At 37.3% G+C, this 15,879-nt stretch overlaps 1 protein-coding gene across 2 annotated transcripts in view; it reads right to left on the reverse strand.

Moving 5' to 3' along the window:
• The window catches only part of LOC128704081 (mucin-2), a 71,999-nt gene that overhangs the window by 19,083 nt on the left and 37,037 nt on the right, over positions 1 to 15,879 (reverse strand). For both annotated transcript variants that reach the window (XM_070099066.1, XM_070099067.1), the window contains exons 6-7: positions 7,879 to 7,947; positions 3,084 to 3,461 (exon numbers count right to left, since the gene is read on the reverse strand). In XM_070099066.1, the coding sequence (XP_069955167.1) occupies positions 3,084 to 3,461; positions 7,879 to 7,947 (447 nt within the window). The remainder of the gene's footprint in view (positions 1 to 3,083; positions 3,462 to 7,878; positions 7,948 to 15,879) is intronic.

The raw sequence follows: 15,879 nt of genomic DNA on the forward strand, positions 1-15,879 counted from the left end.
TGGTGCAGGAGAGCAATACTGAACAAAGGGTTTTAATAAAGCCTGTAAACTGTAGTGTAAATATGTCTGTATAATTGTATGGAAATTTGTTACTTTTGCTAAGCATATGATGAATTTATATTAAAGATTAGTTTTTGTCACTGCACGTACCACACTTAATCTTATTTCAACATGTCGGCCGTCTCCCACCAAGGCAGGGTGACCCATGAAAGCAACTATCAACAACATTCAACATATTCACCAACAGTCACACACAAATCACTGTCTTTGCAGAGACGCTCAGATACGACATGTTTAGATGCCACTCCAAACATCCAATATCTCAAACCCCTCCTTTAAAGTGCTGGCATTGTACTTCCTACCTCTAGAACTCAAGTCCAGCTAACCAGTTTCCCTGAATCCCTTTACAAAACATTACCCTGCTCACACTCCAACAGCTTGTCAGGTCCCAAAAAACATATCCATCTCCATTCACTCCTATCTAAAACACACACACACAACATGCAAAATACTGCGAGGAATAGATAAGGTGGACAGAGACAGGATGCTCCAGAGAGGGGACACGGACACAGACACAAGGGGTCACAATTGTAAGCTGAAGACTCAGATGAGTCAAAGGGATGTTATGAAGTATTTCTTCAGCCACAGAGTTGTTAGGAAGTGGAATAGTATGGCAAGTGATGTAGTGGAGGCAGGAACCATACATAGTTTTAAGATGAAGTATGATAAAGCTCATGGAGCTAGGAGAGAGAGAGAGGACCTAGTAGCGACGAGCAAAGAGGTGGGGCCAGGAGCCAAGTCTTGATCCCTGCAACCACAATTAGGCGAGTACGTACACACACATATATAAGCCTGCTGCATGTCCAAGTCCCTTGCAAACAAAACCTTTTTTACCCCCTCCCTCCATCCTTTCCTAGGATGACCCCTATGCCTCCTCCCTTCCACTACACATTTATACACCCTACAAATCATCCTATTTTGCTCCATCCTCTCTAAATGACCAAACCACCTCAACAATCCCTCTTCAGCCCTCTGAATAATAATTTTAGTAACTCCACACCACCTAATTTCCACAATACAAATTTTCTGCATAATATTTACACCACACATTGCCCTTAGATACTACATCTCCACTGCCTCCAGCCTCCTTGCTGCAGCATTTACAATCCATGCTTCACACCCATAAAAGTGTGTTGGTACCACTATCATCTCAAATTTCCTTCTTTGCCTCTATGGATAACATTTTTGTCTCCAGATACCTCAATGCACCACACACCTTTTTTCCTTCATCAATTCCATGGTTAACCTCATCCTTTATAAACCCATCTGCTGACAAGTCTACTCCCAAATATCTGAACACTTTCACTTCTTCCTTACTTACTCCCTTCCTCCAATGTTATATCCAAATTTTCTTAACTCATTATATAGAGTAAGGTGATGAGGGTATCAATGTTCACTTTCAACTTGCTTCCTTTGCACACCTTCTCAAACTCTTCCACTAACCTTTGTAGCTTCTCTTTAGAATCTTTAAAAAGCACAGTATCATCAGCAAAAATTAATTGTGTCAACTCCCATTTTGTATTTGATTCCCCATTAATATCTTTATATCTACGCATAATACCTACAATTGTAACGTATGTGGTTTTAAGCTCAAATAGCCAAAATATTGTTTGCAAGATTTCAAAAAACACTTCACGAGAGCCTAGTCAAGCTCAGCTCATGATCAGCCCATCAAAGTTAGCAAAACACCAACTAATTTGTTTCTGAATTGGATAAAAAACTGAATTTTGTTGGCTAGTGTTATTTTGATGAACATCTTTTACCAATATAATTAGGTTAATTTAAAAAAATATTTATAATTGGTCTAGTTAAGCTCATCTTGCAGTTGTGAATACTATTTATTTTGTTTATTCTCCAGCTGTTTCTATCTTACATTCCAACACAATGGCTGGTTATTCTAAAGAAGTAAAATCAAATCCAATATTCTCCTGCCTTTCAAAAACCATCACCTCAGTATTACCAACATCCACCCTTGAGTACACTGTACAGAACTCATTCACTACTTTCTGTACCTCTCTAGCTCTACTCCAAAATCCTTAATCATAGCAAAATACTGTTCATCCACAGACTTCTGCATCTGCTCCCATTTAATTCCACACATGCCCACACATTATGGCATGGAACATTCCACACACTAGTTTCTCAGAATGTCAGTTTTTTTTTTTTTTTTTTTTTTTTTTTTTTTTGGTACTCCCTTTAGAAAGAAGATTCTCATTCAAAATAAAGGACCAAAAGTTACTGAAATAAACTACCCTTGGCTCTCTGATAAACACCATGAACTGTTTTACTGGAAAAAAAAGTTTCCACTCATTGGCAACCAATTTATTGTTACTGCACCATCCTAAATATACCTCTCATTGCTTACACTAACACTAAATTTTTCATTACACTATGCATCATTTCTAATACAATGGCTCCAACACAAATTACATATCTGGTATTCTAATATCACATTAGCAATGATGTGGTCACTTGTATAAAAAATTTGAAAGTGATGTAAGAAACTTAATAAAGGACTATGCATTATAGTTGTTTAAAGTTGGGCAGGAATGTTGCCATTCTGTGTGCAATCATTGGGACTGAAGAATGTGCCCTTTCAGGGAGCAAATTGTGGCAAATGTTTTCTTTGGGTCACTAATGGCCTAATTGGCATATGATAAGTGTTAAAATTAAGGACTGGAGTTTTGACTGAAGGAATGTGATAAAAATGGGACGACATTTAAACAATACACCAAAAAAGCAATGTGAAGAACTCGTGTATAATCCATCCTGCTTCATTTAAAATTGACTTTTCTCTTTAGGCAATAATTTAATGTATTAACAACTCCTAAATTACGGGGTTACTCTTAAAGCACCTAAGAAATATGCAAGGATCTTTTAGACTATAATCAACATTAACTATAAGAATAATTGACTAAATGCAAGATGTGCTATACAAAAATGCAAAGATTTTTGCCAGTCACTATCAATTATGGGACAACTGTAAACAAATTTCTATGATCTGTTAATAATTAGTATCTTACCTCAACTGCATTGTTATTCTTGTCCAATGGCAGGGTGGTCTTTGGGACAACTGTGGGAATGCATTTAGACTTCCCACTTGTTGATGTGCATTTTGTAGCCACAGAAAGAGGCTTTATCTGCAGCAGTGAGTCATGTGTTTTAACGGTTTTAGTGACAGTGGAGGTAGAAGTAGCTGTAGTTTTAGCGGAAGTGGAGGAGGTAGTAGTGACTGCAGTACAAACAGCGGTGGTGGTAGTAGCGGTAGTGGGTGTGGAGGGGCAGGCCAGGGTGATAGGAGTGGAGGTGAGGGGTGAGCTTCCTGGAGCAGAAGCTGTGGCGAGTTCCCCCTGTGCTGGGCTGCTGGCCTCTACCAAACACTGCTGGGGACCACACTCAGGCTGTAACAAAATATTTACACATCCCATTGACTCTTGCAATTTAAATTCCACAGTAGTTCAGATATTTACTGAATCAAGTGTATTACAAGGTTAAACTTACTGCATTATTATTAAATTTGCCAGTCACCTTTTATGACAATTTTGTAGCACTAAAAATTGAAGGAATAATTCTGAAATCTGGCAGTCTCAACATTTCATGCTATGCAGCTTCAGCTAAAATTTACTTCGTATCACTAAACAATATCAATCACCAGAATAAATCTTGTTTTGCGATGACTCAAAATTTTGCACTATTCCAGAGGTCTTAACTCCTGTACTGGGTTGTGTTATAGCTTATGATTCAATTTTACTCCCTTTTCTTTCTACTTGTATGCCCTCCAGAAGTCACAAATGTTTGAATATCATTAGATATAAAAGCTTGCAATCTTGCTGCAGTCACTGACAATTAAAGAAATATCCGTCTCCTTCAGAAACTGAACACTATGTAGTAATTGATATGTATGTTTAGTATTTCAAGTTAATTACTATTAAAATCTGAGCAGAAATGTAAAATGTCTTCTGGTATGCTTTATAATGCCTGTAATAAAATTTAATGTGGACATTTATCTCTTGGTTACCTTGGCAGCTAGCTTCAAGTACACCTGTGCACACCATCTCAATCACATGAATTCCTATAAATGGGATGGCTCCAAGATGAGAAGACAAACGGAAACCACCAAAAAGTCATAGGAGGAGCAAGATGCAGTTTAAATGTTAGCATTTGAGCAACACAGTAAATCATGAATGAATTCAAAACTAACTGATGTACAACACCACAAGGTCACACAAAGATAAGAACTGAATGAAGATATCAACACCACAAACTCTGCTGGATAAATACTTAATATCCAATTTCCTACCTATTTAATAATCCCCCACATACCTTAAAAATTCATCAAACTATTACACAAGCATTTAAAGTTAGAGGGGGAACCCCCAAAAGCATTATCACAGTGTATAAAATTAGGAAATTTCATGTTGCAAACTGCCATCCTAAAAAAAAAATAATGCACAGTAAAATTCTCCTTACTCAGAAGTATTTGACAGTCCAATAAATTAATAAAAACTAAAGCTAAACATGCAGAAAAGCAATATAAGGAAAAAACAACACTATTAACACACTACAGTCTAGTGAAAAAGCAAATAAACATGATAGCAATAAAGTAAATGACAAGTTCAACTATTTCACAAGATCTCATTGTCTTTTTTATACATTTTTTTTACTAGGCATCATTAACCCTTTCACTATGGTGTGTACACACATGCACATATACAAACCTACAAATGTGCACATGTATGTACACATTCACACACACACATGCATGCACCCATCCACAACACCTGTCATCATTTTTTAAGCCATTTTTCTTCTTTCACCACCTAGTCTGAAGAAAAATTTAATATTTTCACTTAGAGCCCAAAAATCTCAGCTTGCCAAACAAGGAGCCTCCTGCAGAGCACTTTCTAGTATTTCTTTATGTGCTTGTGCTAAAGACTGCAGTCACACAACCTGGGTATCATCAGTAACCTCTGTTCCTATTATTTAATAACCTATTGTGATACACGCATTTTTGTTCACCATGCCATTACCAATAAATCTTTTATATACAGTGGTACCTCGGGATACGAACTCAATTCGTTTCAGAAGGCTGTTCGAGTGCCGATACCGAACGAATTTGTTCCCATAAAGAATAATGTAAATTAGATTAATCCGTTTCAGACCCCCGAAAATACACTTACAAAAGCAATTACATAAATGCACTTACGTAATTGTTCGGTTTTGAGCTGTTCCTATCCCAAGGTACCACTGCATTAGTTTTCCAAGAGGCAAGGAGAGTAAAAATGTGGTAGGTTTCACTAAGTCTAAACACTTTAAATTAGCCACAACAATGCATTTTAACAAAATTTTAATTAACAGTTTTATATTATCTAGATTTATTCCATCAAAAAAAAAAGAGCATACTGTACACTGCCACACTGTGAAAGGGTAATCTTTGTAGTCATTTGCATATTTAGGATAAAATCAGCAAAAGCAAACAGCATATCTGGAATATGAAAGCTATGCAAGCGAGACTATCATGCAACATCAAGCTGTTCAAGGTAATGCCGTGCTAAGCAAATGCCAGAAGCAAACTTTACAACATCTGTTGGAATCCTCACAATGTTGGAAATAGGGACTGCTCAATAGGTTCTGTCAGGTACGATGTAGGTTGGCGAGGCTTGTGTATACATTCCATCACTGGATATGTAACTGCCAGCAGGATGCTGCATTTAGAAAGAATGGAAAAAATTAAGTCAATTAAAAAAAAGAATAAAATGCCCTTAGCAACTCTTAACATCCAGCCAAACTTACACAAACCAATGGCAATAAATTCAAGTACTTTTTACAGGCCCATATCTGTATCTGCTATAATCAGCAGGACTGAAAAATCTGCTATTGAAACTTACATCGAATAACAACTGATTCACAAAATCGTAATACGATTGCCAACAAACCATGGAACGGGTGGGGTTTGAACCTACGACAAACGAGTATTAAAACTCACTAGCCAGTCCTCTGGCCTGAGAATTTTAAGTCTCGCTTGCCATGGATTCAAATCCCCACCATTCCATTTTTTTTTAACTACTGACTACTGCGAATATCTTACATTGCTTTGAAGCAGGTTAAATTACTTAATTCATGGACAGTATACAACAAAAATATTTTCACATTTCTAAAAAGTAATGGTGCACTATACATGGTGTTCCTTTATATTACCTCTGGCAATTTACTCCCATTTATCTTGTATATAATGACTAAGGTATCATGAAACTGGCCTTCTAAAATTTGAAAAATTATATTAACATGTTTTAACCTGAACTCCAGTATCACTTGCATTTTATTTTTTTTTTTATATATGCCAGGTAATTTAATGTATTTTTATAATGGTCATTTAGTACATTTTTTTTTTCAACAAACCAGCCGTATCCCACCAAGGCAGGGTGGCCCAAAAAGAAAAACAAAAGTTTTTCTTTTTAAATTTAGTAATTTGTACAAGAGAAGGGGTTACTAGCCCCTTGCTCCCGGCATTTTAGTCGCCTCTTACAACACGCATGGCTTACAGAGGAAGAATTCTGTTCCACTTCCCCATGGAGATAAGAAATAAACAAGAACAAGCACTAGAAAGAAAATAAAAGAAAACCCAGAGGGGTGTGTGTATATATATATATATATGCTTGTATACATGTATATGTAGTGTTATCTAAGTGTAAGTAGTAGTAGCAAGACGTACCTGAAATCTTGCATGTTTACGAGACAGAAAAAAGACACCAGCAATCCTACCATCAAGTAAAACAATTACAGGTTTCTGTTTTACACTCACTTGGCAGGATGGTAGTACCTCCCTGGGTGGTTGCTGTCTACCAACCTACTATTAACCTGCTATTAATTTTAGGCAAGTTTTCTATTTTAGAAACTTGCTACAATATTATTTCCTCTGTCAGGATAAATGACTCCTGATGCAGCCCTTGACAAATGACTCCTGATTCAGGCAAAAAGTCACACACTCAGCCACTCGGGCTAAGCAACTGTTTGTGCAATAACTTACTTTTTTATTTTAAGCATCAGATTATGTAGGTTAGTTTTCATTTTTAAAAAACTTGCACGTTTACTCAACATTAGAGATGTTTGTACTATATGTTTTTAACTGTATAAATGAAAGTAAATTGGCTGTTTTCCATGTGAACAGTTGATGCATGCATTTTCACGTTACTACTGACTCGTGAAATCGTAATAACACGATTGCAAATAAACTGGTATGGGTGGGGTTACAACCCATAACAAACGAGTCTTAAAACTCCAGGCCAGTGCATAAGCCTCTGTTTCCCTGCTTGTATCACTAATGTTAAAATTTGATTAACCTGGCAATATACCATAGATACTACCTTTAATTTTTTTTTTTTAAATTATGAGGATGACTTGTAACATGGGTATAAAATGGTTAACACTAAGTTATCATCGTTACAAATTCACAAAGGGCAGGGTAGGGGGAAAGATTATGTTCCTAGAGGGTCCCATAAAACTGGAAACTGCAGCAAATACAAAATAACATTAAGGTTAATGTTGTGTTTCGGAGTCTATACTGTATTTAGGGATTTGATGAAATGGGCAAAGCTCACTAGTTTTGCTGTATGGAAAATGCCAAGCCTACATTGTGGGTTGGGGATGTGGTAAGTACACAGTCGACTACAATGTGTTGCCCATTAGGAAAAGCAGGTAGGAAGTGAATGTTGATGAATAAGTTCTTTACAAAGTAAATGAAATATATTAAAATGATTTCCTCTTTTATTTACTTGCATCAGTGTTATGGTCCTTAAAAACTCATGAACATACACTTACTTGAGCGTAAGATATTGGGCTCATCCATCTCCATTGCGAAGCAGCTCCCCACTGTGGTTGAACAGTTTGCTGAAAATTTACAAGATTACATTTTATAATATAGTACAGTACAGTATTCACATTTAATAAAAATAAGGATGGCACAATACCATACTTTTTGCAGATACTTATCCAAATATTAAATTTTAGGCCAATAATACCATCAAAGTTACCCAACGCCCATCGACTCTGGTACCGACACCTTCACAGTTAAGAATAATCCTACCCATGAATGTATACCAAAAGCAAGAAGTTTGTTTGATTTACCCATCATCTAACATGTTTATGAAAAAAAAGTAAACTGGCTAGTGCAAAACACTTAACATGCTTCCATTTCACTCATATGATAGGAGGGTTATATAGCCAACTGTCACGAAATATGCACAAACAGTAATGACATTTGTTGACTGGACATCGTGCAGTAGCTTCCAACTCTAGAGGCAATGATTGTGGACCCAAAAATTTACCTGAATAGGTCTTACTTGTGACCAGATATTAATAAATAGGTAATTATCATTACCCAATCTTAACACCTATTAAGTAATGAGAGAATATTCTGAGTAACTTTTAAATGTCAACGAAGAAAGAGAGGCGGTAATTTCATGCACTGGCCAGGGAAGTATACCATCTTGTAGGAGTGAAGAAGAGCAGGATGTGAGTGTGGGGGAGGTGCGTGAGGCATTACATAGAATGAAAGGAGGTAAAGCAGCTGGAACTGATGGGATCATGACAGAAATGTTAAAAGCAGGGGGGATATAGTGTTGGAGTGGGGTGGTATTTTTGTTTAATAAATGTATGAAAGAGGGGAAGGTACCTAGGGATTAGCAGAGAGCATGTATAATCCCTTTATATAAAGGGAAGGGGGACAAAAGAGATTATAAAAATTATAGAGGAATAAGTTTACTGAGTATACCAGGAAAAGTGTATGGTAGGGTTATTATTGAAAGAATTAGAGGTAAGACAGAATGTAGGATTGTGGATGAGCAAGGAGGTTTTAGAGTGGGTAGGGGATGTGTAGATCAAGTGTTTACATTGAAGCATATATGTGAACAGTATTTAGATAAAGGTAAGGAAGTTTTTATTGCATTTATGGATTTAGAAAAGGCATACGATAGAGTGGATAGAGGAGCAATGTGGCAGATGTTACAAGTATATGGAATAGGTGGTAAATTACTAAATGCTGTAAAGAGTTTTTATGAGGATAGTGAGACTCAGGTTAGGGTGTGTAGAAGAGAGGGAGACAATTTTCCGGTAAAAGTAGGTCTTAGACAGGGATGTATGATGTCACCATGGTTGTTTAATATATTTATAGATGGGGTTGTAAAAGAAGTAAATGCTAGGGTGTTCGGGAGAGGGGTGGGATTAAATTATGGGGAATCAAATACAAAATGGGAATTGACAGATACTTTTTGCTGATGATACTGTGCTTATGGGAGATTCTAAAGAAAAATTGCAAAGGTTAGTAGACGAGTTTGGGAGTGTGTGTAAAGGTAGAAAGTGGAAAGTGAACATAGAAAAGAGTAAGGTAATGAGGGTATCAAATGCTTTAGATAAAGAAAAACTGGATATCAAATTGGGGGAGGAGTATGGAAGAAGTGAATGTTTTCAGATATTTGGGAGTTGACGTGTTAGCGGATGTATTTATGAAGGATGAGGTTAATCATAGAATTGATGAAGGAAAAAAGGCGAGTGGTGCGTTGAGGTATATGTGGACACAAAAAAACGTTATCTATGTAGGCAAAGAAGGGAGTGTATGAAAGTATAGTAGTACCAACCCTCTTATATGGGTGTGAAGCTTGGGTTGTAAATGCTGCAGCAAGGAGGCGGTTGGAGGCAGTAGAGATGTCCTATCTAAGGGCAATGTGTGATGTGAATATTATGCAGAAAATTTGGAGTGTGGAAATTAGGAGGTGTGGAGTTAATAAAAGTATTAGTCAGTGGGCTGAAGAGGGGTTGTTGAGGTGGTTTGGTCATTTAGAGAGAATGGATCAAAGTAGAATAACATGGAGAGCGTATAAATCTGTAGGGGAAGGAAGGCGAAGTACAGGTCATCCTTGAAAAGGTTGGAGGGATGGGGTAAAGGAGGCTTTGTGGGCGAGAGGCTTGGACTTCCAGCAGGCGTGCATGAGCGTTAGATAGGAGTGAATGGAGACGAATGGTATTTGGGACCTGACGATCTGTTGGAGTGTGAGCAGTTTAATATTTATTGAAGGGATTTCAGGGAAACCGGTTATTTTTATATAGCCGGACTTGAGTCCTGGAAATGGGGAAAGTACAATGCCTGCACTTTAAAAGAGGGGTTTGGGGTATTGGCAGTTTGGAGGGATATGTTATGTATCTTTATACGTATATGCTTCTAAACTGTTGTATTCTGAGCACCTCTGCAAAAAGTGGTTACGTGTGAGTGAGGTGAAAGTGTTGAATGATGATGAAAGTATTTTCTTTTTGGGTATTTTCTTTTTTTTTATGGGTCACCCTGCCTCAATGGGAGACAGCCGACTTATTAAAAAAAAAAAATGGAATACACACATCCAAATGCACAACAGCAAGATTAGTCTATTATGAAGCTAGAAATCAATTTCAAAACCCAGCATTTGTTAGCGAGAAAACCAATTAGAATTTCCACACTCAAGGGCTTCCTGGAAGAAACAGCAGCAAAGGCTTCATGATCGTTAAAGTCGTAGCACTAATTTTCTTCATAAATACTAACAAGCTATGAAGGAGAAATGCAAGAGCAAGACCTCACACCACTGGAGAAAGAAAAACTTAAATGGGGATATGATCATGACAAAATACTACTTGGATTCCTGGAGATGGGAAGTATAGTGCTGGCACTCTTAAGGAGGGGTGTTAATGTTGCAGTTTTATAACTGTAGTGTAAGCATGCCTCTAGCAAGACAGTAATGGAGTGAATGATGAAAGTTTTTCTTTTTTGGGCCACCCTGCCTTGGTGGGAAATGCCCGATGTGTTAATAATAATGATAAAAATACTTGGGTCATATATAGGGTAGATAAAGATGGGCTCTTTACCAGGAATAATATAAAAGCAAGAGGGACATGGATGGAAACTATATACCAAAATGACCTTCACACATGGATACCAGAAAGCAATTTTTTTTAAATATAAATTAGTAACAGTGAAAGCTGACTTCATACAGATTCAAAAACTAATATGCCGGGAATACTTTGCATCAGCAGGTCAAAAGTTATGAGGTGAGAGACCAAGAGCTTCAGCTTAACCCTTGCAAACTCAAACAGCTGAGATACTAAGGGGGGAGGCGGGAGCCATTCATGCCGTTCAACCGATTTATTTTATTTCTGGTGTACTTTTAGAGGTGCATATGTAGAAGTATGACAGTTTCAGTATGATTGGCCAACAAACAGAGAAAAAAATATTAACATAATTTTGATATAAGGCAGCATGAAATGACAAATTGGCACTACGAGTGGCACTTCCGACATTCCCAACTGTTAGAATACAACTAGCACGACGTTTTTACATTGCCATTTCATTTAATATATCTTATTATCATGGTAAAAAAAAATACATTTGACAGAATTTTTGGCATTCACCAAAATATCTGCCTTTTACCCCCCCAAAATAAAAAATATTTGAGATATTCCAAAAAATCTAACGTTAAAATGTCAAACACACTTTGTTTTATATTGTCTGTGAAAATCATTTCAATACAATAATTAATAATGGAGTTGTAAAGCGAAGTAAGTGAATAAGTTACTTCCGAGATATAGGCCTAGAATGCCGGCCGGCCCGCCGTCTCAAAAAAAAAAAATTTTCCGCGAAACTCGCGTTTGTTTCGGTGTATTTCTTAGTAAATTGATGTTCTAGTGCAATTATCCTCTTCAAAACACCATTTTCTATCACTCACAGACCAAACAATACAACATGGAGACGAGTAACAACTCGTTTATATCGAAATATTGTTGGTGGACTCTCGCTATATTGTGGCCTATTTTATTCAGTCCAGAGTATATAACATGTTTGTTTGTTATTTATAGTGATTATTATATTATAGATCAATTCTGATAGATAAATAAGCCGTATAGTTAATATATAAGCTGATATAAGCGTAATAATGAAGTGATTTCACCTGGCTCTCTCTGGAGAGGGAGCACTGCCAAGTGTACCCAGGTGCTTCCTGATAGGCTAGACGTCTATTGATAAGCTCCACCTACTCTTATATGATGCCAAATAATCAATTATTACATTAGAAAGAATAATGCAAAGAAAAAGCGATAAAAAACAAGGAAAAAATTCCAAAAAAATACATGGGTTGAGAGCAGACGCACTACCTACATCACCGTCACCATACCCGATATAAATGACTATAATTTCTTGTAGAAATGTTGTAGAACATTGATTCTTGTACCATTGTGTTGCCAAAGAGCTAAGCTATTTTTTCTGTATGAATAACTCAGTTTCCGTAATTTTTCTATTTTTTTTCTTGAGAGCTCTGAACGGCTCCCACCTCCCCCCTAAGCATGCCCCCCTCACTCAGACCCTTAATATATTATTAATGACTGTAGAGCCTATAGACCATTATTGTCTCTTACAAGAGAAAAGTACAAATTACAAGACAAGATTGAAAGAAAAATGAATATTTAGAAAATACATTACATCCCTAACAGAATACAAAAATGCATTCAGAAATGAAAGGTCATGCCTTACAGACCTTTTAGACATCAGACCAGAAGGATAGGAAGACTTCATATTTACTTTAACAGGAAATAGTTAATTTGTGTGTGATTAGTAGCTTCTAACAAGGAACACTTGGGTCCCACACTACTGGTATATTATTATAATAATAATAATAATAATAATAATAATAATAATAATAATAATATAATAATAATATAATATGAAATATAATAATATAATATGAAGAAAATTGTCAAAGTGGGAAGTCTGAATGTGCATGGATGTTGTGCAAATGATAAGAAAGAGATGATTGTGGATGTTATGAATGAGAAGAAACTGGATGTCCCGGCTTTAAGTGAAACAAAGCTGAAGGGGGTGGGAGAGTTTCAATGGAGAGGAATAAATGGGATTAGGTCAGGGGTTTCAAATAGAGTTAGAGCTAAAGAAGGAGTAGCAATAATGTTGAAGGATAAGCTATGGCAGGAAAAGAGGGACTACAAATGCATAAATTCAAGGATTATGTGGAGTAAAATAAAGATTGGATGTGAAAAGTGGGTTATAGTAAGCGTGTATGCACCTGGAGAAGAAAGAAGTGTAGAGGAGAGAGAGAGAGATTCTGGGAAATGTTGAGTGAATGCGTGGGGAGTTTTGAATCAAGTGTGAGAATAATGGTGGTTGGGGATTTCAATGCTAAAGGGGGTAAAAATGTTATGGAGGGAGTAGTAGGTAAATTTGGGGTGCCAGGGGTAAATGTAAATGGGGAGCCTTTAATTGAGCTATGTGTAGAAAGAAATTTGGTAATAAGTAATACATATTTTATGAAAAAGAGGATAAATAAATATACAAGGTATGATGTAGCACGTAATGAAAGTAGTTTGTTAGATTATGTATTGGTGGATAAAAGGTTGATGGGTAGGCTCCAGGATGTACATGTTTATAGAGGGGCAACTGATATGTCAGATCATTATTTAGTTGTAGCTACAGTTAGAGTAAGAGGTAGATGGGAAAAGAGGAAGGTGGCAACAACAAGTAAGAGGGAGGTGAAAGTGTATAAACTAAGGGAGGAGGAAGTTCGGGCGAGATATAAGCGACTATTGGCAGAAAGGTGGGCTAGTGCAAAGATGAGTAGTGGGGGGGTTGAAGAGGGTTGGAATAGTTTTAAAAATGCAGTATTAGAATGTGGGGCAGAAGTTTGTGGTTATAGGAGGGTGGGGGCAGGAGGAAAGAGGAGTGATTAGTGGAATGATGAAGTAAAGGGTGTGATAAAAGAGAAAAGGTAGCTTACGAGAGGTTTTTACAAAGCAGAAGTGTTATAAGAAGAGCAGAGTATATGGAGAGTAAAAGAAAGGTGAAGAGAGTGGTGAGAGAGTGCAAAAGAAAAGCAGATGAAAGAGTGGGAGAGGCACTGTCAAGAAATTTTAATGAAAATAAGAAAAATTTTTGGAGTTAAACAAGTTAAGAAAGCCTAGGGAAAGTATGGATTTGTCCATTAAAAACAGAGTAGGGGAGTTAGTAGATGGGGAGATGGAGGTATTAGGTAGATGGCGAGAATATTTTGAGGAACTTTTAAATGCTGAGGAAGAAAGGGAGGCGGTAATTTCATGCACTGGCCAGGGAGGTATACCATCTTTTAGGAGTGAAGAAGAGCAGAATATAAGTGTGGTGGAGGTACGTGAGGCATTACGTAGAATGAAAGGGGGTAAAGCAGCTGGAACTGATGGGATCATGACAGAAATGTTAAAAGCAGGGGGGGATATAGTGTTGGAGTGGTTGGTACTTTTGTTTAATAAATGTATGAAAGAGGGGAAGGTACCTAGGGATTGGCGGAGAGCATGTATAGTCCCTTTATATAAAGGGAAAGGGGACAAAAGAGATTGTAAAAATTATAGAGGAATAAGTTTAATGAGTATACCAGGAAAAGTATACGGTAGGGTTATAATTGAAAGAATTAGAGGTAAGACAGAATGTAGAATTGCGGATGAGCAAGGAGGCTTCAGAGTGGGTAGGGGATGTGTAGATCAAGTGTTTACATTGAAGCATATATGTGAACAGTATTTAGATAAAGGTAGGGAAGTTTTTATTGCATTTATGGATTTAGAAAAGGCATATGATAGAGTGGATAGAGGAGCAATGTGGCAGATGTTGCAAGTATATGGAATAGGTGGTAAGTTACTAAATGCTGTAAAGAGCTTTTATGAGGATAGTGAGGCTCAGGTTAGGGTGTGTAGAAGAGAGGGAGAATACTTCCCGGTAAAAGGACGTCTTAGACAGGGATGTGTAATGTCACCAAGGTTGTTTAATATATTTATAGATGGGGTTGTAAAAGAAGTAAATGCTAGGGTGTTCGGGAGAGGGGTGGGATTAAATTATGGGGAATCAAATTCAAAATGGGAATTGACACAGTTACTTTTTGCTGATGATACTGTGCTTATGGGAGATTCTAAAGAAAAATTGCAAAGGTTAGTGGATGAGTTTGAGAATGTGTGTAAAGGTAGAAAGTTGAAAGTGAACATAGAAAAGAGTAAGGTGATGAGGGTATCAAATGATTTAGATAAAGAAAAATTGGATATCAAATTGGGGAGGAGTACTATGGAAGAAGTGAATGTTTTCAGATACTTGGGAGTTGATGTGACGGCGGATGGATTTATGAAGGATGAGGTTAATCATAGAATTGATGAGGGAAAAAAGGTGAGTGGTGCGTTGAGGTATATGTGGAGTCAAAAAACGTTATCTATGGAGGCAAAGGGAATGTATGAAAGTATAGTAGTACCAACACTCTTATATGGATGTGAAGCTTGGGTGGTAAATGCAGCAGCGAGGAGACGGTTGGAGGCAGTGGAGATGTCCTGTCTAAGGGCAATATGTGGTGTAAATATTATGCAGAAAATTCGGAGTGTGGAAATTAGGAGAAGGTGTGGAGTTAATAAAAGCATTAGTCAGAGGGCAGAAGAGGGGTTGTTGAGGTGGTTTGGTCATTTAGAGAGAATGGATCAAAGTAGAATGACATGGAAAGCATATAAATCTATAGGGGAAGGAAAGAGGGGTAGGGGTCGTCCTCAAAAGGGTTGGAAAGAGGGGGTAAAGGAGGTTTTGTGGGCGAGGGGCTTGGACTTCCAGCAAGCGTGCATGAGCGTGTTAGATAGGAGTGAATGGAGATGAATGATACTTGGGACCTGACGATCTGTTGGAGTGTGAGCAGGGTAATATTTAGTGAAGGGATTCAGAGAAACCAGTTATTTTCATATAGTCGGACTTGAGTCCTGGAAATGGGAAGTACAATGCCTGCACTTTAAAGGAGGGGTTTG

This window comes from Cherax quadricarinatus, chromosome 66 (genome assembly GCF_038502225.1).
Source record: "Cherax quadricarinatus isolate ZL_2023a chromosome 66, ASM3850222v1, whole genome shotgun sequence".
Lineage (NCBI taxonomy): Eukaryota > Metazoa > Arthropoda > Malacostraca > Decapoda > Parastacidae > Cherax > Cherax quadricarinatus.